This window comes from Triturus cristatus, chromosome 10, assembly GCF_964204655.1.
Source record: "Triturus cristatus chromosome 10, aTriCri1.1, whole genome shotgun sequence".
Classification (NCBI taxonomy): Eukaryota; Metazoa; Chordata; class Amphibia; order Caudata; family Salamandridae; genus Triturus; species Triturus cristatus.
In genome coordinates this window covers 393,810,574-393,834,159 of record NC_140593.1, presented here as the reverse complement: position 1 = coordinate 393,834,159, position 23,586 = coordinate 393,810,574, and the positions used below count along the sequence as shown (strand labels likewise).

Sequence of the window (23,586 nt, the reverse complement as noted above, 5' to 3'; positions counted from 1 at the left end):
GTGATATATCTCTTATTAAAAACAAAGTCTAATAACAGTACTTGCTTGTAATAAGAAACGAATGTTCAGATCGATAGAGGGTTACTAGCGCACCTCACAATTGATGAAACAGGTTACTATTCCAGTGCTACATTGTTAGAACTGTGTAAGAAGCTATAGAGAAAGGGGTTCTCCTGCTAATGATAATACAATTGATTATCATCCTGATAACAAAAGGCGTTAATTTAACTTATTGCAGGTCTTATAAAAATAACAACGGCCAATCTGTTGGCTAGAAGGCTTCTCCCCTGGGTGGGAACCAGGATTCACACTTATCTCAATGGATTTATTCCAGGTTGGTGTCTTCTGTCCAGCTGACATAGTGTATATAACATTATGTTTATAAATAAGCAAGGAAAAACTCATAAAGCCTTAATGCAATATCCTATGCAAAAACATTAGATGTCCAGCAATCAGGATTTATCTGGGAAGCAATGAGTGCATTCTGTTTGGGTGAAAAATATAACATTGTATAACAATCGCACTCCGGGTTTGGCCTACACAAAACTGCCACTTTGTTATTTTATGTGGGAGACTTTACAAGGGAGTCACACATTTTATTCACCTTGTTAAGTGAGCTGTTAGTGTCCAGTTTTTCACGTGCTGATAAGTTTCTTGGTCTAGGACAGTGGTTCCCAAAATTTGCAGAAGTTAAAAAGAGAAATGTTCACAATCCACCTAGCTTTAAAGGCCATGAGGCGGGCAATTTTATAATGTAACTGAAACATTGTGAGATAGTGCACTGTCCTTTACAGAAAGCACATTTTGCAATGAAATGGCCACTACATTTGCACCTAGGTACGGTTTTACTGAAAAAAATTATATTTATAGAGAGAGAGGCGAGTGAGATAATGAAACCCATGGTGAGAGCATACCTCTTGCTAAAAACACCTCCACTGACAGAACCCTACCTGAAAATTGTAACTAAGCCTTATCATTGTTTCCTTTTAATCAGATTCAGTTTTAACCTCTTGCATTGTTTACTGGCTGGACTGCAGGGGTGGAGTAAGGTGAAAGATCTAGGACCATGTCCATGTGATAACTTCTCCACCCAGGATGTTATGCACTTTACCATGTTCTGTGACCACTTTAGCGATATGTGTAGAAAGTTTTTAGTACCTATCCTAAAGGGAAAAGGCTTTACTCAGGTTAGGCCGGCACTATTATACATGCAGATGCTGAATGACCCCTGGGAGACTTTTAATATTGCCAGTTTTTTAGAAAAGGATAAGAAAGCACATTATGTCTAGTACTCTTGTAGCTTTTTTATGAACTGTTGCATTTTGTTTTAATGATTGCCCTTTCATCTGAGTAGTTTTACTGTATGTATGAGGAAAACTTCGGCTTGTAATCTAGATTGTTTTTTTCTCCACTGAGATTTCACTGAGTAACTCCCGTTTAGTTCTCCCCTCTAAAAGCTAATAGTTGATGCTCGTTTTAACGACTTTTTATGAATTTGGCGATTAAATGTTTTCTGGTGCCTAAGATTATTTATGATGATATCTTTTATTGTTGTGGTATAAGTTGTACGCAGTGCACTTTTATGGTTTTTATTAACCGAATAAAGTGGTTTTGACTGACTGACTGATAAAATAATTTTGCATACAAATGACAATGTATGGAAATCAGGTATCAGTAAATATTTATAATTAGAGCATCACCAATTAAAGTGTCTTGATTTGTTTTGATCCTACTAAAATCTTTGTTTCCATTGCATTTCAGAATTACACAAAAATATGCTTCAGTGTTTGCTTTCCTAACTGCTGAATGTGTACAGTTCATTTACAGGTATATAGTTTGTTGTGAGTTACAAAAAAAAATTGCCACATAATTAACTTTCTTTTTTTCTCTGACTGTAAAGTGAGAGAAGTTTGTCAACACCAATTGCGATGTTAAAAAAGCAGCAGTTTGTCAGAAGACATAGCCTGACATTTGACCTATGTCTTTGAAAGGCAGCAGAAGTGGCAAGATAATTAGAGTATGTAATGACATCTTTATTTATTGCTTGGATTTTCGCAAACCCATCCACAGTTTGTGAACCACTGGTCTAGGAGTTGATGAGGTTAACTCCATATTTCATTATTTGATCAGGATTGGGTAATGTTTCTTAGCAATGTGTACGGAGTTTTAAAGCTGTAATTCACCAATATTGAGGAATTCTCGCTTGCATCGGACTTAGAATTTTTTTTTTTTTTAAGCGTTCCTTTTATTTCCACAAAATTATATGGCCAGTCTAAACTCTAAGCATGTAGTTTTTAAACTAAATACTTTTGGGTTAGGCCATTAGTCTATACTTCCCAAAAGCATAATATATCAGGATTCATTTGTTGTTATTCATATTTTCCATCTAAGTCTGTCACAGAAATCTATCGCTGAAAAATCTTTGATAGTGCTTATGATGACTAACAAAGTATCAGGTAGTGTTTTGACATGTTTTAATAGAGTAGGACCTCAACTGCAAGTACTCTGTACTCTTTGTTGTTACCGCACCAAAATATGCATGTTCTGTTATTAACCGGGTTTTATTCAACATGAAAATTTCAGGCGATTTTGCCTGACGTAATGTACCGGTTGAAAAATCAAAGTGTCATTTGCACAGATGTCGAAATTTTACACGGCCCTCATAATTAAGACCTAATTGTTGCTAATCATTCAGTGGAATTATCGGCAGCCAGACTTGGTTGATGCAGGGATGAATTTCTTTGAGTTCCCAGGAACACTTCACGATTTCGGCACCTGGTCTTTCCAGAAGAATAATATTAAAAGAACATCAGACAAAAATATAGAGTTTTATAAATTATTACAGGAATCTGCAGATATGTTATGGATCAAACAACATGTTCACATTTCATAAGTAAGCCTGTAAAATTATCTCACCACGTTTTCCAAGAGAGTTATGGTTTCTCCATGGTATAAAAGTTCACAAAAGAGCTTATACAAAATATTGCGTCGGTCTTCCGGAAGCTTTGCAAAAGGATCGAAGTGTTTTCTCAACTGAGCTATGTCTGTGAAAAAAAACAGATATGTTGGTAGGAAAGCACCGTGCAGTACAGTACAATATGTAGAGCATTTGCAAACGAAAATGGCACCCAATGTTCCAAGAAGATTTACAACCAAAAAATCCAGTATCATACAGAACAATCTTGTCAGTATGACGACGGGTGAGGTTCTATACTCGGGTTACCCTTCACATACAAGAAGCAACTCTTTTCATTACAACATAATAGGCATGACAATTCAAAACAGGTTAATCTCTAAATTCTTATACAATATGAGAGTTGTAGAGCAGTAAGACACTGAAAAAACAGTGACCCCAACTGAGCAGTGGTGCAAGAAGCACATGACAGCTACATGTATTTATCGGTTGCACTGCTACCTCACTGAAACTGAATTTGCCGTTTTTAGGTCGAGCCTGAGTCAGCGCGCATGCGTTGCTCTGGTGATCTGCTGTAGTAGAGTATGGAAGAGAAGCCCCGCCCACTCTTCGCCCATATTTGTCATTGGCTTCTGTCTTTGTCCTTCGTAAATGCAGGCTTCTGATTCAGCAATCGGTTTGTTAGTACCTCCTTAGTACCGCCTTTTCCTAATTTGTAACCTCCTATGGCCACTGGCCCCTTTACTTCGGTTGTTACACGGTACATGCTATTTAGTCCGTAAGCACTACTTTGCTTAATGAGGTTTTCCTACTGAAGGCTCGACATGCTTTCTTGCAGCATTCACCGCCACTTTCATTTTTGGCCGGGCACATTTATTTATTTCATAGCTGCTTTCACTTTTATCACAGCGCTTTTATTTATTTAGTAATACCGCCGCTTTCGCTTTTGGCACTGCGCCTTTATTTATTTAGTAATACCGCCGCTTTCACTTTTCATGGGGCACCTTTATTTATTTATTTAATAATAGCGCCACTTTCACTTTTGGCCGGGGGCATTTATTTCTTTTTCAACAGCGCCGCTCTCTTGGCTGCCGCTGGGTAGTCCTGCATGTCTCTGTGTCCTCTTCCTTGGCATGCTTGTGGGGCAGTTCACCACGTAGGATGTGTTGTCTAGCGTGGTGTATTGTAAGTGGGTAACACAGACTAGTGCAGTCTTCGCTTGTTGCTCACAGTGCAATTAGACGAGTGCAGCTTTACTTTCTCATGAATCAGCGTGCCTCCATGTCGGGGTCCGTGAGTGGGCGGGATGTGGAAGTTGTTGCGCCCGGTGGGACCACGGCCCTGCCGGGGGTCACTCAGCTGGGGTTGAACTGGCACATATTTGGTGGAGTTGTCATGTTCCCTCGGTGGACATTCCTGTTTAGCAATGCTTAGGAGAAGTGAGGATTTACCACACCCATCATGGTTCCCGCAATATACCTTCGCGGTCCAGTGCCTAATCACACATAAACTGCTCTGTGTTTCCCCTAGTGTACTGCCCCTTTAGTCGCAACTCCCCATACATCACTTTCTGGTCTTTCCCCCACCCACCCCAGCGTCGTGGAGTACCCTGGTCTGCAGGAGCTCTCGCTATCAGTTTAATGTTTTGATTAATAAGGGACACGCAGATGCCGTTTTTATTTTTCTCTCTCTATATTTTTTAAATCTCCTGTCGGCCTCTACTTGAAGTCCGGGGGGGGAGGGGGGCTCCTCGTACTAGGGACGGGACAGCCGTAGACTTTTATGTCTGCCTTGTTCGCTACCCCAGGGATGCGACCCCCATCGCACAGGTCAGCAGATATGTATTCTGCAGCCAGCCCGGTGAGTGCTCTTCTTACTCTCTTTTGTCTGCACACCTGTGTGGTAGGCTCACGCTGTCCCCTAAAACTGCAGCCTAGAACACTGGCCACTGGCCACTGGCTTGCCTGCTGTGCTAGGTCTGTCCACCTGGTGACTTGCAGTGCTTCTCCCAACAGGCCAATCTCAAAATCCCTTTAGTGCCATATCCACAGATGTACACCTTCCACACCTTGCGGACTACCTCTTAAAACTATGCAAGATATCGCAATGTTTACCATCACAAAGTTACATTTGGTACCTGAGCTAGTCTGACTTTGCTGTTTACCGGATTGATCTGTTTGGTAGGCACTGGTAAAAACAAACATAAATAAGGTTGTCTTTTTCACAAATACCTTGCTTTAAGATGCTCAGCGAAGCACACCCTGGAAGAGATTTTCTTTTTTCAGAATGTCCATTGCCATCCACGCTGTCCCAGGAATGTAAGGAGAGACCATCGAAGTGTCCAGTGAGATATGGATGGAAGCCTTCAGTGATTTCCCTCTCAAACCCACCTTCTTTTTCAGGCAACAGGCAGAATTCTGTGAAGCAAACAAAACAAAATGCGATAGTCGAATCACGGCTTTTTCTGTTTTGCTTTATATATTTCCAGTATTTAAACTACTGAAGATATTAATATGTTCACCCAATAGAAAACGTTAATGCCTTTAGGAAGTCCTGTGTACAATTTTCAGAAACATATATTGAACAGCAAATACTTTTCACCATTTCAGTGTTCTTCAGAGTTGGGTGACATATCCCAGCATACCGCAGTGATGTGTGGCATCATCTTTAGATTCTATGTCTGGACCCAGAGGCGAATATTAGGCTATTCTTTCTTCATTTATTTTGCATAGCAGCCATGTTAACCAATAAATATAACAACAACAGACTTAATTTCCCATATTCCCAGGGAAAACATGAAAATCCAACAAATAAGTCCATCCAATCAGGTGTCTCCAGCCTCTGTAAATGGAGTTGTCTCTCATCTATCTTCCTCTTTCTTTGCTGTTTGCAGCCATGCCAGGTGAGTACTGGTATTATTGTTCCCTTTTCCTACTATTGTTTGCGCTCGTTTATTGCTCTGTTTGCAGGTACATGTGAAGGTGAAGTCCCTGCTTCGCTAACGCATCCCCAGGAACGCTGTGTACCTCCATCGTGGCCCGAGTTGCACGGAGGTCTGAAGGCCGCTAGTGGGCACACACCTCCGGCGTCAATTTCATGAAGCAAGCACTTCGGCAAAGAGTGGAAGGCGCGTCAGTTACAGCTTTCACTGAGCGCCTCCGCTCGCGTTTCCTATTGCCGAGTTGTAAGTGCCCTGACAGCCTGGAGCAGTGACAGCCTTCAGGGTAGGACCGGTAGGAAAACCAATCCTGCGTGGTCACCGTTCCCCGTTTTCTACCTTCTACAGCTGGATTGCATGCTGTTCTACTTACCAAATGGAGGAATTTGGGGACTATTACGAAGAAGAGGTAGATGTACAGTATTTCCCAGTCATGGATGGACGCCTCCAATATCACGGTGGTCTTGGACGCAATGGCTCCTTTGGAGTAGAGACTTACGGAGATGGCGCAATGATGCCTACAACCCCTCACAACGAAGGAAGACCTTCCTGGGCTTTAGGCCCCTAGACCTCCAGAGCCTGCTTCTGCCTCCACCTCCGAAAACCCGTGCAAATGCTCACCTCTCATGGGGCGGACCTAGACGTCTTTGACAGGCTTAAAAAGGCTTTGCTGGGGGCCAATCCCCCCCTGCCACCAGAGGCCCCAGGCCGACCTTCTGCCTGTGAGCAAGTCCGGTCTCGATGCCCCCGACCCCAAGTTTGGGATGGTTCTGCTGCGGGGTCAGATGGGGATTCTGACCATGACTGGTCCTGATGACCTTACTCCAACCCACCCTCTAACTCACGACCTGCTGCAGACGGGCCGGAGGATGCCCAGTCAGACCTCCTAGAGCCCGAGGAGCTCTGTGTGCACCCCCACTCCTCGGAGTGCGTCCCCATGATAAAGTGGGCAGGTATGTGGCCGGTAGGCTGCGCAAGCCCCTTGACCAAGAGGTCTGTTCTTGGCTCAGGGCGGAATGCCCCCGGCCTTCCTTGGAGGGTAAGGTGACAGTCACGCCTGAGATAGATTCTCGTAGGGCCACCTTCGTGTCCAAATACATCAAAGACCCTAAGAAGGGCCTCGAGTGCTCCTTGCAGTTGTGCCAAGATAAGCTCTTGGATATTACCAGCCTTTTGGTAAAACGTTTCGACATGGGGGAGTTCGCAAAAGTGGCAGGAGCTTTGATTTTCCCAGATGTGTTATTTACTTGGGACCAACGAGCAATTATTTTTCTCAGAAACACCAACTGCCCTATTTCCATATACAGGTTGCTGCTTATTGAATTGGATCCTAAGTTAGGGGACTTGGCCACGTCAGAGGCCGGTCAGGTGGCCAAGGGCAGGCTCTTTGGCGATCCATTCATCCATCCATGTTCAATTACCTGGACAAGGCCCAATCGACTATCAAGCGCATCTTGAATGAAAGTGTTCTTACAGGGGCCAGCCGTGTTAGGGGGCGCTCGGCTGGCCGTTGCGCTTACTCCGCCTCCTGCAGACACCCACCGTCCCAGAGAGGCCAATGGCATAATTTGGGGGATTTTACCCTACCAGAGGCCGGTCACGCCACACAGGCCAGCGCAAGGGACCCTGCGGTGGAGGAGCCGCCATCTCCCATGGTGAGTTTTTTCAATTGTCGCATGCACTTGCTTGGGAGGTCGTCTAGCAGAGTTCATAGACAATTGGTGGGCTCTTGCAGCCAATGCCTTCGGTGCTTCAGACAGTGCAAGGGGTTCCACATGGAGTTCTAAGGGTCTCCCTTCTAGCCGCCCTCACACCCCCAGCTACTCCTCTTCTCTGGCCTGAAGCCACTCTCATTCAATGGGAGGTACAGGAGCTCCTGAACAAGGCGGCGATTTGTCCTACCACTCCACAACCCTCGGGGTTCTTTAGAACTGTTTTTGGTGCCGAAGTCGGATGGGGGTGATCAATCTCCAGGAATTCAACGAGTGGCTGGTATACCGCCATTTCAAGATGGAGGGGATTTATCTTCTCCGCGACCTTCTTCGACCCAACGATTGGATGGTCCGGCTGGACCTCAGAGATGCGTGCTTCGTGATCCCGATTTTCCAACCGCATCAACGGTTTCTCCAGTTCCAAAGGCAGAAACAAACTTTTTAATTCACCTCTTCCTTTTGGCCTGTCATCGTCCCCTTGGTGTTTCACCAAGATTCTGCAACCAGTGGTAGAACGCCTGAGAGCGTGGGGCATGCGGATGATTGTGTACATGGACGATATGTTGTTCATGTACCAATGTCCGCAGGCTTTCTCTCATCACCTTCGGTCGGTGGTGGATATTCTTCAGTCGCTGTGGTTCATTATCAACCGAGCAAAGTCCAGTTTCTCGCCCTCCCATCAATCACCTTTCTGGGTTTTGTAATCAATTCAGTGGACTTCACCCTGAGCCTGTCCTCCAGGATGGTAACGAAGATCCAGCATTAAGTGTGTAGGATGCTGGCAGAGCCACGAACCTCCCTATGCCAGATCACCAAGGAGGTAGGCCTATTACCGTCCTCTATGTAGGCCATTTTCCCTAGACACCTTCACTTTTGGGCTCTGCAATTTCTCAAGGCGTCTCACCTTCAGCACGGCCTTAAGTATTCCCAGTATGTTACTGTGACAAGACAAGAGAGTCGATAACAAACTAAAATTACTTTTGTCACTTTAGTTTTATTTATCAGGGTGTCACTAAATCCGTCATTGGTCAAATAACCAAGATGAAAAGTAATTCCTTTAATCGGTGAGGATCTGTGAATCTTCTATGTATATCCAGTCCACCTTCTCTTCATCAACACCCTCAGGGAAACATAAATACAAGGCTATTAGTTTTCTGCCCTCTTCTCTCTAGGTGTCCTCCACCAAAACACCTTTGCGCACTGAACAAAAAAAAAGTGAGTATTGAAAACCCACTTCACATCAAGTCAAGGCCACATGATAATCCCACTTCCTGTAACCTATAAATACACCATTATGAAAAGGGAACAAAGTGATACACTTGTGCAACTTCATAACTCAGTCGGCTTTTCAGCTTGAATCCCTGTGCAGCCACCAAGCTAGTACACTTTCCCATATAAACACAGCGACCCACAGCACAAGTTCTACTCCGAGCAGGCGTGTGATTGCGGAGTACACTTGCCTGAAGCCGTGACTCCAGATTGGAGTCATGGCAGCCTCGTCTAGAACGCCATCCCTCAGGTGCTCTCCCTCAGGTGCTCTTGTTGCTGGTCAATGGACACGTAGTCACCTGGCCCTCCATTTCTTCACTCTGAGATCTCTGTCGCCTCTTTGCCAGCACTCAAATATTCATTCTCGCTTCCTTCGCTGCCTCCGCCCCGTCTGTCCTCTGGCATCCTCCAAAGTCTCCCATCTCGGCTCTCCCTTCCACGAAATCGCCGGTCCTCAACTACAATCCTCTCCTGACCTCTGCGCTGCTTACGGCCAATCAGCAAAAGGAAGGACAAGTACATCTGGTCACGCACCACCAAACCACTAGTGCAAGTATACTCGTTGCTCCGGGGGCGTCTTAAGCACATTGACTTGTGTTCACTATCGCAGTTACCCTGTCCAACGAAGTCAAGGGGGACCTCAACTGGTGGCTCGCCCATATGGAGGTATGGAACGTTGCACCATTTCTGGCTCACAACTATATCTAGTGATAGAGTCTGATGCTAGCGGTTTGGGCTGGGGGGCTCGTTGTGGGGACTTCCCCACCGGCGGAGGATGGTCTGCTGCTGAGCAGTCCCTTCATATCAACTGCCTAGAGTTGATGGCAGGTTCCCTTTGTGGTCAGGTGTTCTTCTCAAGATGGACAATGTGGCAGCAGTTCGCTACATCAAACATCTAGGGGTACATGGTCCAAAGCCCTTACAGATCTGGTCAAGAATTTCTGGGAGTACTGCCTGGAGCATCAGGTTTCAGTGACAGCAGAACATCTTCTGGAATCCATCAACCACGTGGAGGATTGGCAAAACTATGACCTTCGAGACTCGAGCCTCTAGAGGCTGCTCCCAGCAATGTTCCAGACCCTACTTGCCCTGTGGGGGCCCTTCAAAATCAATTTGTTCATGTCGCACCTCGATCATCAGCATCTCCGGTACTTCAGCTAGAGACCGTATCCTAGAGCGGTAGGGACCAATGGTTTTTTCACCCAGGATTGGTCGGTGGATCAGGTTACGCCTTTCCCCCATTTGCCATGATCATGAGGCTGAAAACTTGGGTGCGCCGGCAGAAGCGGATTTGGTAGTGATCACTCTGGTGTGGCAGTCGCAAGTGTGGTTTCCAGTCCGTCTACACAAATATCCTCATCTCCTGAGCTATCCTGCGGGGAACCCTCACCCCCTAGTAAGGAGCGGCAGCCTCCCGCTTATGGAGTGGAGGATTACAGGTCTCAATGGCAAGTCCCAAACCTTTCGAGAAATGGAGCGGATCTCCTCTCTCCAGTCTGGGCACATGGTATGATCAAGAGGTATAGCTCGGCCTAGGCTCAATGGATGGGTGTTTACAACGAAGTTTGGATCCCGTGGGGGCAGACGTTGTCTATGTCCTCAACTTTCTAGCCTTCTTCGCTTCAGATGGAATGGCTTATCGCTCAATCACCACCTTTAGGTCAGCAATCTCAGCAGGCTTTGCTGTGATCGCGGGCCTTCCACTAGGAGAACACCCTTTAGTCAGGAAACTGCAAAGCAGGATTCGTTTATCCCTTCTGCTGGAGCTCTTTAGGACGTTAGTAAGGTGTTGAACTTGTTGTCGGGCTGGTCTAGTAACAAATACCTTTCTATGAAGCAGTTGTCTAATATCTTGCAGGAGGGTGTTGGACGTCAGAGGCCTTGATGTTACAGGACGTTCCTTCACTCTGGATGGTGTCACCTTCCACGTGACCTGTCAAACTAGGTGTCATTCCTGGGTGATTTCCTACCTGGTTGTTTCGTACGCACCCAAGTTGAGTGTCGTCCGGTGCATAAAGGCCTATGAGTCCATGACGGCGGAGCTGCACCCTCACAGGGAAAAGTAGATGCTGATTGCCTTGAGAAAGCTCTTTAAGGCAGGCTCCTTCCTGACCATTGTGAGATGGGTACGGTGGATTATGCAGGAGGAAGATGGCATTGACACCAAAACGTTTGGTGCACACTCCACTTGGGGTGCAATGGCCTCAAAAGCCTTTGCTTTAGGAGCTCACATGGAGGATATTCTGAATGCATCGGACTGGTCTTCAGATTCAACCTTCAAGAGTTTCTATTTCAAGCAGGTCGCCTCCATTGCAGCTCTGGTAGTCGACAAGCTTTACACTAACCTAATCCTCACCTCTGGGTCCTGACATAGTATGAAACATTTCCTAGCTATCATAACAGAAAATTTAAATTCTATTAAGGACATGAAGGTGAGGATTAGCCCACCCACTCATGAATCATGACCCTCTTGGCTTATCGGATCTGCTTATTGGTGTAAGTAAAAGCTTTTCTTTGTCTGTGTAATGGCAAGTTTGCATCGTAATGCTTAGATAGTGATTGCTACCGATTGGGTACTTATTTGAATTATTGATGCTCTCTAAATTACAGGAACGGAGTCTTCTAAACAAGAGTGAAATCTTCCAGGGTCCGCTTGGTCGCAGGAAGAAAGAGGAAGATAGATGAGGGACAACTCCATTTACAGAGGTTGGAGGCACCTGATTGGATGGACTTGTTTTGTTGGAACTTTATGTTTATCCTGGGAACATGGGAAATGAAGTCCTTCGTTGTTATGTTTATTGGTTAACATGGCTGCTATGCACAATAAAAAGAATAGCTTAATCCTTGCTTCTCTGTCCTTAATAGAATTGAAACTTTCCCTTACGATAGCTAGGGCATTTTTTATTTGAAGGCAAGCAACAGTAAAGGTGTAATACAATAGCCTACACTCTCTATTTCTTTGCACTTTGCTATCACTGGCAATTATTTCTGCGATTCAGTGCAGTTCTACTGCATTACTGAAATGCTACAAGAAAGGTAGAAATGTGTGGTAATGTGATTACTACAAAGTGCGTGTCAGAGGGCTGCAGCTATCAGTGGTGCAGACAGGGCAGTGGCACCGATACCCACATGGATCTGGTGCCCATCCTTCCTGTACTGACTTACTAGCTGCCTGCTCAAATGTTTTTTTTTTGGTAAGTGTCTGCCTTGGGACTTGTCTGTGTTTAATTGTGGTGGGTTGGGTGGTGTCTGATGGAAAAAGAAAGGAAGGAAGTGGTGCAGCACTTAGGAAAGCAACAGACAGGTGCCTGGTGGGCTGAGAGAAGGAGAAATTAGGCACTTTGTACTTCGGTGACCGCAGAGTCAATCCTCTAATTACAAAGCAGCTCACATCAGTCTTAAGTCACAAGTGTGGAGGAGCTGAGAGAGCAAGTTGAAAGCTTCCGGTATGTGAAATGTTTGCTACTGGCTTGTTCACTACTCCCGTTGTTGCAAACTACATATTTCTCACTAAACGCTTGAAGAACTTTTATAACATGAAAAGACAGAGGAGAGCCAAAATAGGGAAAGTGGTTTGCCAGGATGAGCTTAGGTTTTCCGTTCTTGGGGTTACAGTCCGTTGTCGCCCAACACAGTCACTCTTCAAGTTCATTTTTTTGGGGATGCCAGTGATCAGTAAGACGAATGACAAAAATGTGCAATTTGGCATGATTACACATTGAATGGTGACCACTATATGGTCTGCAGTCAAATCGTCATCCAAGTACAACAAATAAAACCGCAAGCATCAGTAATACATAGTGAACAACCTGCCAACCCCTCTCTCCCTTAAAGTTCCCTCCAAGATACCAAATCCTTCCACAAGAAATCACTCACACCACACATGCATTTTCCCTCTACCATCTCACAACAATTCTTTCCAAAAACACCTCACACAAGCAAGTCCCCAAACACTCATAGATCTCACCACCCTAAACTATTTGAACTGTTCCCAACTTGTTTCCCAAGCCCTGCTCTCTGATCCCAAAAAACAAGTAGTGGAAATGCCCATTTGAAACTTCCTCCAGCCTCTGAACATTGTCCATGTCCCATTGTGGCAAAATTTCCCAGAAACAACCACCCAACGCCATATTTTGCTTAGCAGATACACACGAAATACTCTCAACTGTTACCTCCCCCAACTCTAGTCACCTGCTCCACAACCCCCATTTAAGGACGGGGTGGGTGGGCATGACAAATGAAAACAAATCCAATGCACCTCTACACTAACTGCCCAATGGATTATGGGTCAGCCAAAGAAGATGTATTGTGAATGCTGCATGGCTGAAATACATATTACTAAACCCCTGCCCACCCTAACCATAACCAGTTTCTCCTGCTCATTCGACATGCCCTAAGTATCCTGGGGAGATGGGTCTACTGGCCCACCAACCCCCCCCAATCTGCTTGGATATTTATGTCGGTCCACTTGGGGCTAACGCCTGTGCTTGTTAAAGGTGCTTAACCTTCTGACCTTTCCCATGTGTCACAGGAATCCACACTTCATGTTTCTACCAGGGAGGAAAATAGTGTTTGACTGAACTGTTCAGGGCATCTGCCCTATGTACTTTCCACTATTACTCATCACCAAGTTCTATGATAGTCAAGCACTGACCAGAGCTTTGTCTGCTTAACGACTGAGCACTTGGAATTGAGGCTCAAGAATGGAATTGTTAAACCTATACAGAAAATACATACATTTTCTTCAGGTGACATTATGAAGTATAAAATCTGAATGAACTGGTATGTTAGATGGCTGCCAATCTGTGGGAAAATGCAACTGCTGCAGTCATGTAAGGGACTTAGTAAGGGGTTGAGGGCCACTTCACTAACATTAGCGTTCCTAGGACCAGATAGCAATTTTTTGCAATTCGCTGTTTGGTAATCGCAAACACTAATGTACTAAAGAGTATTTTACACTTTTTGCGATTCCTAGTGGGTCACAAATAGACCTACCCGATGAATATAATATTAAGTAGGTAGGTCTCAGTTTGCGACCCATTGGGAATCGCAAGAACACAGGCATGGTGGCCTGCTGGGATCAGCAGATCACCATTTTTGTGATTACTTTTTTTTTGTGTCGTAATTCTTTATTACATTTTTACAACATGTGCACAGAAGAGGTGGATACACACATAGTAAAAGATTTCAGCCATCGGTGCATTATCTCCAATCTGCATTAGTGAGGGGAAGCCTCAGATGTTTGGTGACTGGCTCATATGAACAACAAACAGTGCTAACCTGGTGTGGTGGGGAAGAGTGAGAAGGGTGGTGGGGGAGGGGCATTAGTACGCCCGGGGGGTATGCCTATGGTGCTTTTGTACCTTCTACGCTGCGCTGTGTGAATCCTTCATCTGCCAGGCTCATCTCTGCAGGCGTAGGGTCGTGTGGCGGAGTCGTTGGGTGCTTCTTGGTGCATTTGGGGTCATGATAGCAAATCAGGCGGGTTGTTCGCGTAAGTCCTATCCAGGCTGTTAGCATCCTATCGGGATCCAAGAAGAGAGGGAACGACATCCCAGAAGGGACGAGGATGGTAGGGGGGGGGGCTTGCCTGAGTATGGTGTCTTGCTAGTATTACAGGGGCTGCTGTGAGCAGATCTGCGGTTTGGCTGTCGCAGAAAAGGCTAGACGCCGTGGAACTGAGGCTAAGTCGGGTTTCGCCCACAGGAAAAAGGGTCGTCAGGAGTGGGGGGGAGGGGAGCGTGACCCGTCTCTGCCACTGTTCTCCTATTATCCCTGGATGAGCACATCCACCGTATTGCCACAGTAATCTCTCTACCCTCAGCAGTCTCCTTCTCCTTCAGTGTTTGGAGGTGGGTTAGAGACATCTGGTTGGCATCCAAAATAGAGGAACTGTGAGTGGGGGGGGGGGCAGAAGCTCGCGAGGTCCTGTCAGTGTGCCAGGGGGAGGAGGGGGAGAGGATGGAGGTGGGGATAGGAAGGAGGGAGGAGGAGAGAAGAGGGAGGAGGGGATGCTAAATGGGTGGAGGAGTAGGAGCAGTGTCTGAAATTTTCATGTCTCCCGGTGTCACCGGTTATTGTGGAGGGGTGAGATTGGTGCGTGTAAAGGAGTTGCAGAGTCAATAATTGACAAGAGTGAGGATTGCGTATTGAAGAGGTTGTGGAAGTGGTGACCATGAGTCCACAGCTGTGCAAAGATGTTATGGTGTTGTGGTTTTGTGTGGGGCCGTAAGGGGTAAAGAAGCTGCAGCAAAATAAATACTTAATTAACTGAGGTGCTACATTGCGGATGATGACGAAAGGAGGCGGCTATGGTGCAGGCCCAAAGTCTAGAGCAGAAGGAGACTCTGGCCTCCCAACGTGGTGTTGAGGCTTTTCATCGGTTACTTCTGTGTGCAAGAAGGGAGTCCAAGTCTGTAGGAATAGGTCATATTGGTCCTGCAGATTGTAGATGACCTGTTCGTAGGAGGCAGTTTGGATTATGGCTACCAGCCACGACTCCTGCGTCGGTGGGGCCAGAGCCCTCCATTGGCGCAATATGCAGAGTTTGGCCGTGGCCATTGCCGTATGGAAAAGGTGGCACTGAGGTCTCGATAATTCTGGCGAATGCTGCAGATCATGCAGGAGGATCTCTGGGGGAAGGGGGGGGGGGGGAGGTGAGCGGCAAGTGGAGAGGCATGGAGGTGCTCAAGGTCCGACCCATGTACTCCCAGAAGGACTGTACTGAGGGTCATTCACATATGACATGTATCGTGTTGCTGCGGGTGTCCGTGCATCTCCAACAGTTGGCGTGCGCTAGAAGACCCGCTCTGTGGAGTTTCGTGGGAGTCCAGTACCAGTCCTGTAGGACTTTGAAAAGGCAACATTTCATCTGCGCCTGCCTGGTGCCCTTGTCTAGGGCATCAAAAATGTCCGCCCATTCGTTTTCCTCATATGAGACGATAGCCGTGATTGCCACCTGGTACATAGCATCTACAACAGAGGTTTCGAGAAGAGATGGGACGAGAGTACTCCGTACAGGCCAGACATTACGCCTTTGTGCTTCCACCACGTGGAGAGATATGTTACCACCGACGACGTGGGTAGAGACCATGGGTGGGGCCCCAGGCATTGCCTCAGAGAGTGCTGCAGTTGGGTATGTTTACAGTACTGCGCCGCGGGGAGACCAAACTCCTCTCCCAGTTGCGCCAGTGTCTTCAGGGGCCATTGCGGATAACCTGATCGAGTGTGTGGATGCCTGCCGCCTGTCGTGCGGGCCACAACAGGTCTCTTTCGCCTATGCGTATGGCGGCGTTTTCCCCATAGGGGAGCTTTCTCGTGTAGCCAGGGGTGCAAACCCAGTAGTCGTGCGCTCGATACCAGGCCTTGCACATAGCGGATAATATCGGGTGGTTGGTGTGTCGTCTCTGGGGCCCTGTCACGTATAGGGTGGATAGCCCCGTCTCGGCTGAAAGCAAGTGGCGCTCCAATTGCACCCATTGTGGCGTGTCCGGAGTCTCTGGCAGTAAGTATGCAAGCTGGGAGAGGTGCATAGCCAGGGCATAGAGTTCTACCGAGAGGAGAATCAGTCCACCATTAGTGCGGCGGGCTTGCAGCTTGGATGCAGCTATGTGGGGTTTCGAGGAGCCCCATACAAATGATCTAATCCTGGAGTCTATCTGTCGCAGGGTGGTGAGGGGTATCTGCACAGGGGGCATCCCAGTGTATAGTTGAAGCGTGGGAGCGTTACCATGAGGAAAGGGTTCCTAGAGGATCGGCCCGGCACGAAGCCCACTTGCAAGGCGAGCAACAGAGAGGGGAGAACTTTACGACGTGAGATGCCAGGATGCTGGCCAAGATTTTAATGCCGCAGTTTAACAGCGAAATGGGCCGGTAACTGCCACACAACAGGGGGGTCTTTCCAGGGTTTAGGCAGGACAGCTATTACCGCACTGTTGGGGAGGAGGCCCAGGGAGGCAGTCTGTTCTGCTTCAGAGAATGCTGCTTGTAGTGTGTTAACCACCTCCTCTCCCGCCCAGCGACAGAATTCCGCCAGGAAGCAATCCTCTCCAGGGGCCTTATGATAGGGTAGTTCCGCTATTGCCAAAGCGATCTCTTCTTTGCTGAACTCCCCGTCCAGTAACTCTCTCAACTTATCTGAGAGGTGGGGGAGTTTCGCCTCCTGTAGGAAGGTGTCCAGTTTGTTTGCCTCAGCTGGCTGCCCTGGGGTGTATAGGGCCTAGTAAAATGAAGCAAATTCATTTATAATGTCCAGGGGCGGGTGAGGGTCTCGCCCGACGCCGACTTTATAGCCGGTATGCCGCTTCACACTGGCAGAGTTGTGCTGCGAGCAGCCTCCCTGCCTTCTATCCCTGCTCATAATGTTTACCCTTCATCCTCTGCAAGGCGTACTCCGCTTTGGTTGTGAAGAAACTATTTAGAGCCATCTTGGCCTGCTCAAGTGATTTGCGGTGTTGTGGGGAAGGATGTGTGGAATATTAGCGAGTATACGCCCTAACGTCAGCTTCCAGCGCCTCTATATTCTGCTTGATAGCTTGTGTAGCGTCTTGCATGAGTCTGCCGCGTAAGGTGGCCTTTGCGGCGGTCCATAGGGCCCTACCAGATTCAACAGAACCGCGGTTATTGGAGAGATTGTTGTGTTTCGATTTAGATACCCGTATATAGGTTTCCCTGAATCTCGTCCTTATATAGGCGCAATTCACATTGCCCTTATTTAGGCATAGAATCCCAGTCCTTATTTAGGCATTAGCCATGCTAACCAAATACAGGCTTGGTCACCTACATCCATCCATCCCACGTCACAACGAGTTCTTAGAAACCAGACCCTTAAGCCGAACGGGACTTTCCCTAGCTAGGATTATTGATTTCTCCAAGAACTCATATATTATGCATGAACTACTATTCCTTAGGGGTTCATCCATGACGTCTTCCTTTGCCCGACTTTACGTCAATGCTAGCAATCCTAAGCACCTTCCAGGTATAAATATGCCTTCCCTTACCATGGCAAACCACGGCACGACTCAGCACGACTTGACTGCACGGTTCGCCATGGCAAGTTTGGAAGAGACCATATCCCGGCCTGACGCATTGACCAGACGCTGTCACCCCTGCTCGCAGAGAATCCAGCTTCCAGTGTTTTGACTCCCTTCGCGGGGTGTTAGAGTTTGAGACCCAGATAGAGATTCCACCTCGCTCATTCTAAAGGTATGGAGCCGACTAGAACCTAGAGGGACTCTTGGCATACTAAACTTAGTATATACCATACTATAGAAAACAGCACCTACTTTTACCTCGCACTACACTTAGGTCAGGTACACCGGGGTAGGACTATTTTAGAAGCATCAGACGAGTATTCACTTTTTAGCCTGTGTTATTTATGTATGTATATATGAATATATGTCATAGCTAAAAGACAATGCTATTGCAGTATTGTTTCTCATTACTGCTTGCGTATTATATCTTGCTTACTGTCTCATGATTGTAACAGCTCATATCTCTTACATGAGAAACAAGACTGTTCAATGAACCCTTTTATTGAAACGCCCGTCTATCTATTTCTGTGTAGCTCTGGAGAAACTAAGCATGCACGTTTGACTGAGCAAAACTGTTATCTTGTCACGATCCGGCTGGATATCTGCACGAGTGGCGATCCCGCCAGAAACCTGGAAGAACTACAAGTCCCAGGCACCCCGGCAGTCCACGAGTCACGTTGTGGGTGTGCCCCGAGAGTATAAATACACGTCCTCTCCTTCACGTCCTGGCCGATTATTCCCGGACGTATCCTGAAGAGCTACGACAGGAAGAGTTCACGGCGAACCCGTACTGTCACCCGTCTACAGAGATACGACCTCTCGACCCCTGTTGAATCTCCGCCTTTCCCGGCGACCGCCAACGTCCCTCGGAACCGGCCGGGGAAAGATTTCCTGTTCCTGGCTCCCGTCTCCCCTGAGAGACCGGAGTGGAGGCACCTCCCTACGGTGCCCTTCGTCACCAGTGGAGTACCGGAACGGGTACTTCCGCCTTGGCTCTCCACGCCTCTCGGCTCCTCCGAGAGAAGAGGCGTAGCGCCAAGAGACCACCACGCCCAAGGATTTCCGGCGAAGCAGCCAAAGAGGTAATTCTTGTTCGCAGACCTGCCCAAGGATTTCCGGGCATTTACGGTCGGTAGGTGTTGCGCTCCTCGGCTCAAGGATTCGGAGCTTGGCAGTAGTAGCGCCTTCACCTACCTTCACATCTCACCGCGCCAATTGGGCGTCGTTCAGTGAGCTGGAAGAAAGGCTCTTGGGAACTACCAGAGGCCTCTTGGTCCAGCTCACCTCACTCACCGAGCACTCATCCCCCCTGGGGTTTGTCCCCGCTAAGCGGAACTTACCGGACTCCAGTATTGGAGATACTTAGCCTAAGCAAACGCCCAGTCACTTCACTGCCCCGCACCTCAGTAGGTGGGAGGAGACAGCAGGTAAGCGACTCACACTTAGGGGGAAACACGGTAGGGGGAGTTCGAGTCAGTCGACTATCACTCATTGTGTGTTTGTTTCCTTTTAGGTTTCCGTCCCCACCGTTCCTGTCTCACTTCCCTCACTCACCTGCCTCCTCCGTCCGCGTGTGTAACACGTCCTCCGGACGAGGGGCAGATGGGAGGTGGAACCCATATAGCATCAGCGTCATTCCGAGGAGAGGAAACCCGCGGGTACGCGACATATCTATTGTTTCCACGATTCTGTGACGCGTTCCGATTCTAAGGGAATCAAAGTTGTTATGTTTATGCGGTTGTCAGAAACTAATCCCTTCTTGTTCATTTGAGAAGTTTCTAGTGACCTCTGAGTTAGCTGGCACACACAAGTAATTAAGTTTAATGTACTCGATAGGCGCATACTGACCTTAGTCCTATGCAAAAACGATAGTGTATATTATTCCAATGCGCAGAGCCTATAAGGGAAATAGGAACTACACTACATGGCGCCCAACGGTTGGCAAGGCACTAATTTACCGCTAGATACTGAAGTAACTCAGTCATGCTTTTCTCAGAGACCCCTACTCATAAAACTCCATAAGACGTCTGGAGTGGGTAGGGATAATATCTGCCATAGCTGAGTAGGACGAACATCCTATGTATTAGCTGTTTGGTTTGTTCAACATTGAAGGATACAGTGTTCCAAAATATTGTGCACCTTATCTTTGTTTCCTTGAAACTTGTTCTACATTTTTCATTAAACAAAAATGTCTGATACGGAGGCTCCGGCTGACCACATCGTAGCAGCTCTAAATACTACAGGTTTAAATGAAACCGAATAGGGTGTTATAAACATCCATCCAAATTTAAGGAGAGCCATCACTCTAAAACTTATAAAACATGGCCTAACACCAAGAGGTGGTAGAGCGGTTTTTGTGATAGAGGCACATGAATCTTTTCAGACAGAGGCGTTCTATTCATGGATAGTATTCCCAGAATCAAATCCAGAAACAAAAATGTTTCACTTCTTCAGAAAAGATGAACCACCTGAGGAATACATTCCCTTCGAGGAAGTTGAAATTCAACTCACATACCAGGAGCATCAGCTCTGGTTTAAAGGTGCCCTAAAACATTACAATCACATTACCAGGCTCGGTCCACTAGGTGGACCAGGAGCAACATGGCCGATTTTAGCCGGCTGCACACCTCATCCTGACACTGAAGCAATGTCAGACGATGAATTACTCACTCAACTCAAAGAGTTGATAAAAATCTACAGACAGTTAGTACAATATGTCATGCGGACTTTAACAGTCCAACCAACAATAACCATTCCAAATCAAACCCCCCCCTATCAGGGGAATACACTAAAAATTACTCCACAGACGTTACATGCAGTCATGGGTAAAATGCCCACAAACGTGAACAAATTCCGTTCTGGATAGCTAAAAAAATTACTCAAATCGAAGCAGTATTTCCTAATACTAGCCCTTATGAGAAACACAGAATCCTAACAATCTGTTTACCAACGGGGATCACACCACATCTGGAATACTGCACCACTTGGGGCACAGTCTTTGCTGCCATCTATACTAAAACACATGGTGTTCCATCTATTGCGGTAATACCTGATGTCCTGAAACAAATTCAAAATGAATACGGGGTAGAGCCTGCTCTAAACTTAGGTATGAAATCACTGAAAAACTTCGACCAGGTCTCAACAATAATATTATCTAATATTAAAGTGGAGGCAGCATCAGTGGCGATTAATTAATTAAGGGAATTTGATGTAACAGAACATCAACATGAACTACCCAGAATAATAGAAAAATCCCATGAAGAATTTGGCAGAGACAGTTTAGGTGGAAAACCAGTTAAACCACAACTGTCTGAGGGTCCTAAAAAGGACTCAAATAAACAAAATCCTACATCTTCTAAAAAGAAATGGGAAAACAAAAAACAACATACAAAAGAGAAACGTTCTCAATGCCGAGGTAGGTCTCCTCCAAAGAATCACTCTGAAAGAAGGTATAACCTAGGGAATAGAAATAATTTGAAAATACCTGACAGGTATCAAGATACTGATACACGTTCCTCTCTTACCTATCAGACATCTTCACAGACATCCGAAAGAAGAGGACGGTCAGACCACAAAGAAGAACGCGTGAAGTCCAGAGATGATCAACACGTTCAGAAAAACAAACCAAAACCTCAATTCAACAAGAAAAAGGTAGCAGGGCTGAAGATCAGACATGCCGAAAATCCTGAGGACACAACTCAAGAACAGAGAATGGGCTCAGACAATGCTGGACAGTGCAGCAGAAGTAACAATAGCTCGCCAGAACCTGAAGGAACTTCTGGAGACAGTGGACTTGAATGAGTACATAACAGTTGAAACTGTAGACACCAGGGTTAGTTCTCCACAAAGGTTATATGAAATAACGCTCCGAATGGAGGGAGACATACCAAGAAAAGTGAAAGCACTCTTTTGGGAAAAGCTTTCAAGGGGTTATGATATACTTCTAGCAGAAAAAGACTGGCCACCAGGATTTTTCAGGGAATGCCCAGATGGCGAAGAAATCATTATGCTAGCCTTCTCCAACCATGTTCCTATACATTTAAAATATACTTATGCCAGGCAATGGGCAGTAGCCCAGGCCCCAGCATAATACAAAAATCATGTAAGATGGGATGAGGACTCACCTCACCATAAAATCCAATTACAAATGTCAATTTACTGCACAAAGGCAGTACCCAATTAAGCAAGAACCTAATAAACAGGTCAGGGAGATCTTAGACCAACTTGAATCCCAAGGGGTGATTGAAACATGCAACTCATCAATTAACAATCCTTTGTTTCCTGTTTCCAAACCAGACAACACATATTGTCTAGTTTTGGATTACAGACACCTGAACACTTGTTCTAAGACATTTGCTGTGCAAAATGCACACAGTATAGCATTAATGAATAACATTGTGCGTAAAAAATATAACACCACACTGAATATTTCAAATAGTTTCTTTTAACATAGCACCTGAAAGTAGGTAATTGACAGCTTTCTCAATAATGGGGACCCAGCATCACTTCTGTCGACTCTCACAAGGGTTCAAGAACAACCCGGGGTTATTCTCAACAAGAGTAAATACACGATGACGAGGCATTGTCATATGTCGATGATATCTATCTGACAGACAATGACCTGAATAGGCACTTGGACAGGGTGAACACCATTATACTGGGTTTCGCCTCTGAGGCCTATAAATTCAACTTTAAAAAATCTAGAATTGCCCATCTCAATGTCCTTTTACTAGGATGTGAACTTTCAAGAGAAGGCAAAAGCCTGGCAACGAATTTTTTAGAAAAGTGTGCGCTGCTCCAACCTCCAAAAACGCTGAAAAATTTACAGTCGATTCTAGGTTTCCTGACTTTTGGAAGAACTTACATTCTAAATTACGCAGAAAGGGTTAAACCTCTCTACGAACTAATCAAACCTGATTTCAAAATCAAACATTGGACACAGGAACACACAGAAATCCTGCGTTCACTACAAGCGGACTTGTTAGCAACAAATCACATACAAACATACGTAAATACATGCAATTTAGTGATCCGAATAATTTCGGGTCAATGCAGATTCACCTACTTAACTTTTAATGAAGGTGAAAAAGTACCAATTGCATACAAATCACATTTGTACACACAAGCGGAAATGCGATTCACTTCGACAGAGAAAATTCTGACAGCAGTTCAAACTGCTGTAGCAAAAGAAAGAGCTCTAGCTCAGGGGAAACGCATTATTGTCGTGACTCCGGTACCAGCCTTAGAGGCAGTAACAAAATCGAGCATTCCGAATGCAAAAGCTTTACATCCAAAATGGATACAATGGGTTAATTTTCTTGCGGCAACAGATGTTGAATATGTTTTTGATCCATATTTAAAAGCACAAGCATTCCTGCAATACGAACACGAATGTCCTCTGCCTACTGAGATTCTCCCTCTTGACCAGTATGAATTCATAATTTATACTGATGGATCAGCACAACCCGCTAAGGAAAGTAAGCAAGCTTACAGTGCAGCCTGCGCGGTCGTTAAAGGTCATATGCGCAATGGTAAATTCTGACCGATGGTCACTAAAACACAATCTCTAGGAGATTGTACAGCTCAGCGAGCTGAACTTCAAGCATTTAAATTGGCACTTGAAAATACGCATTGCGAATTCCCCACACTTATAGTGTGTCATTCTTTTTACTGTGTACAATCATACAATTAATATTTACAGAATTGGCTTCAAAATGGTTT

The 23,586-nt window shown here is 46.1% G+C and overlaps 1 protein-coding gene across 1 annotated transcript in view; it reads right to left on the bottom strand.

Annotated features, from left to right (window-relative positions):
• Positions 1-23,586, bottom strand: part of GSDME (gasdermin E) — a 351,208-nt gene that overhangs the window by 120,321 nt on the left and 207,301 nt on the right. Inside the window, exons 6-7 of the mRNA XM_085631657.1 lie at positions 5,146-5,331; positions 2,917-3,044 (exon numbers count right to left, since the gene is read on the bottom strand). Coding sequence (XP_085487783.1) covers positions 2,917-3,044; positions 5,146-5,331 — 314 coding nt within the window. The remainder of the gene's footprint in view (positions 1-2,916; positions 3,045-5,145; positions 5,332-23,586) is intronic.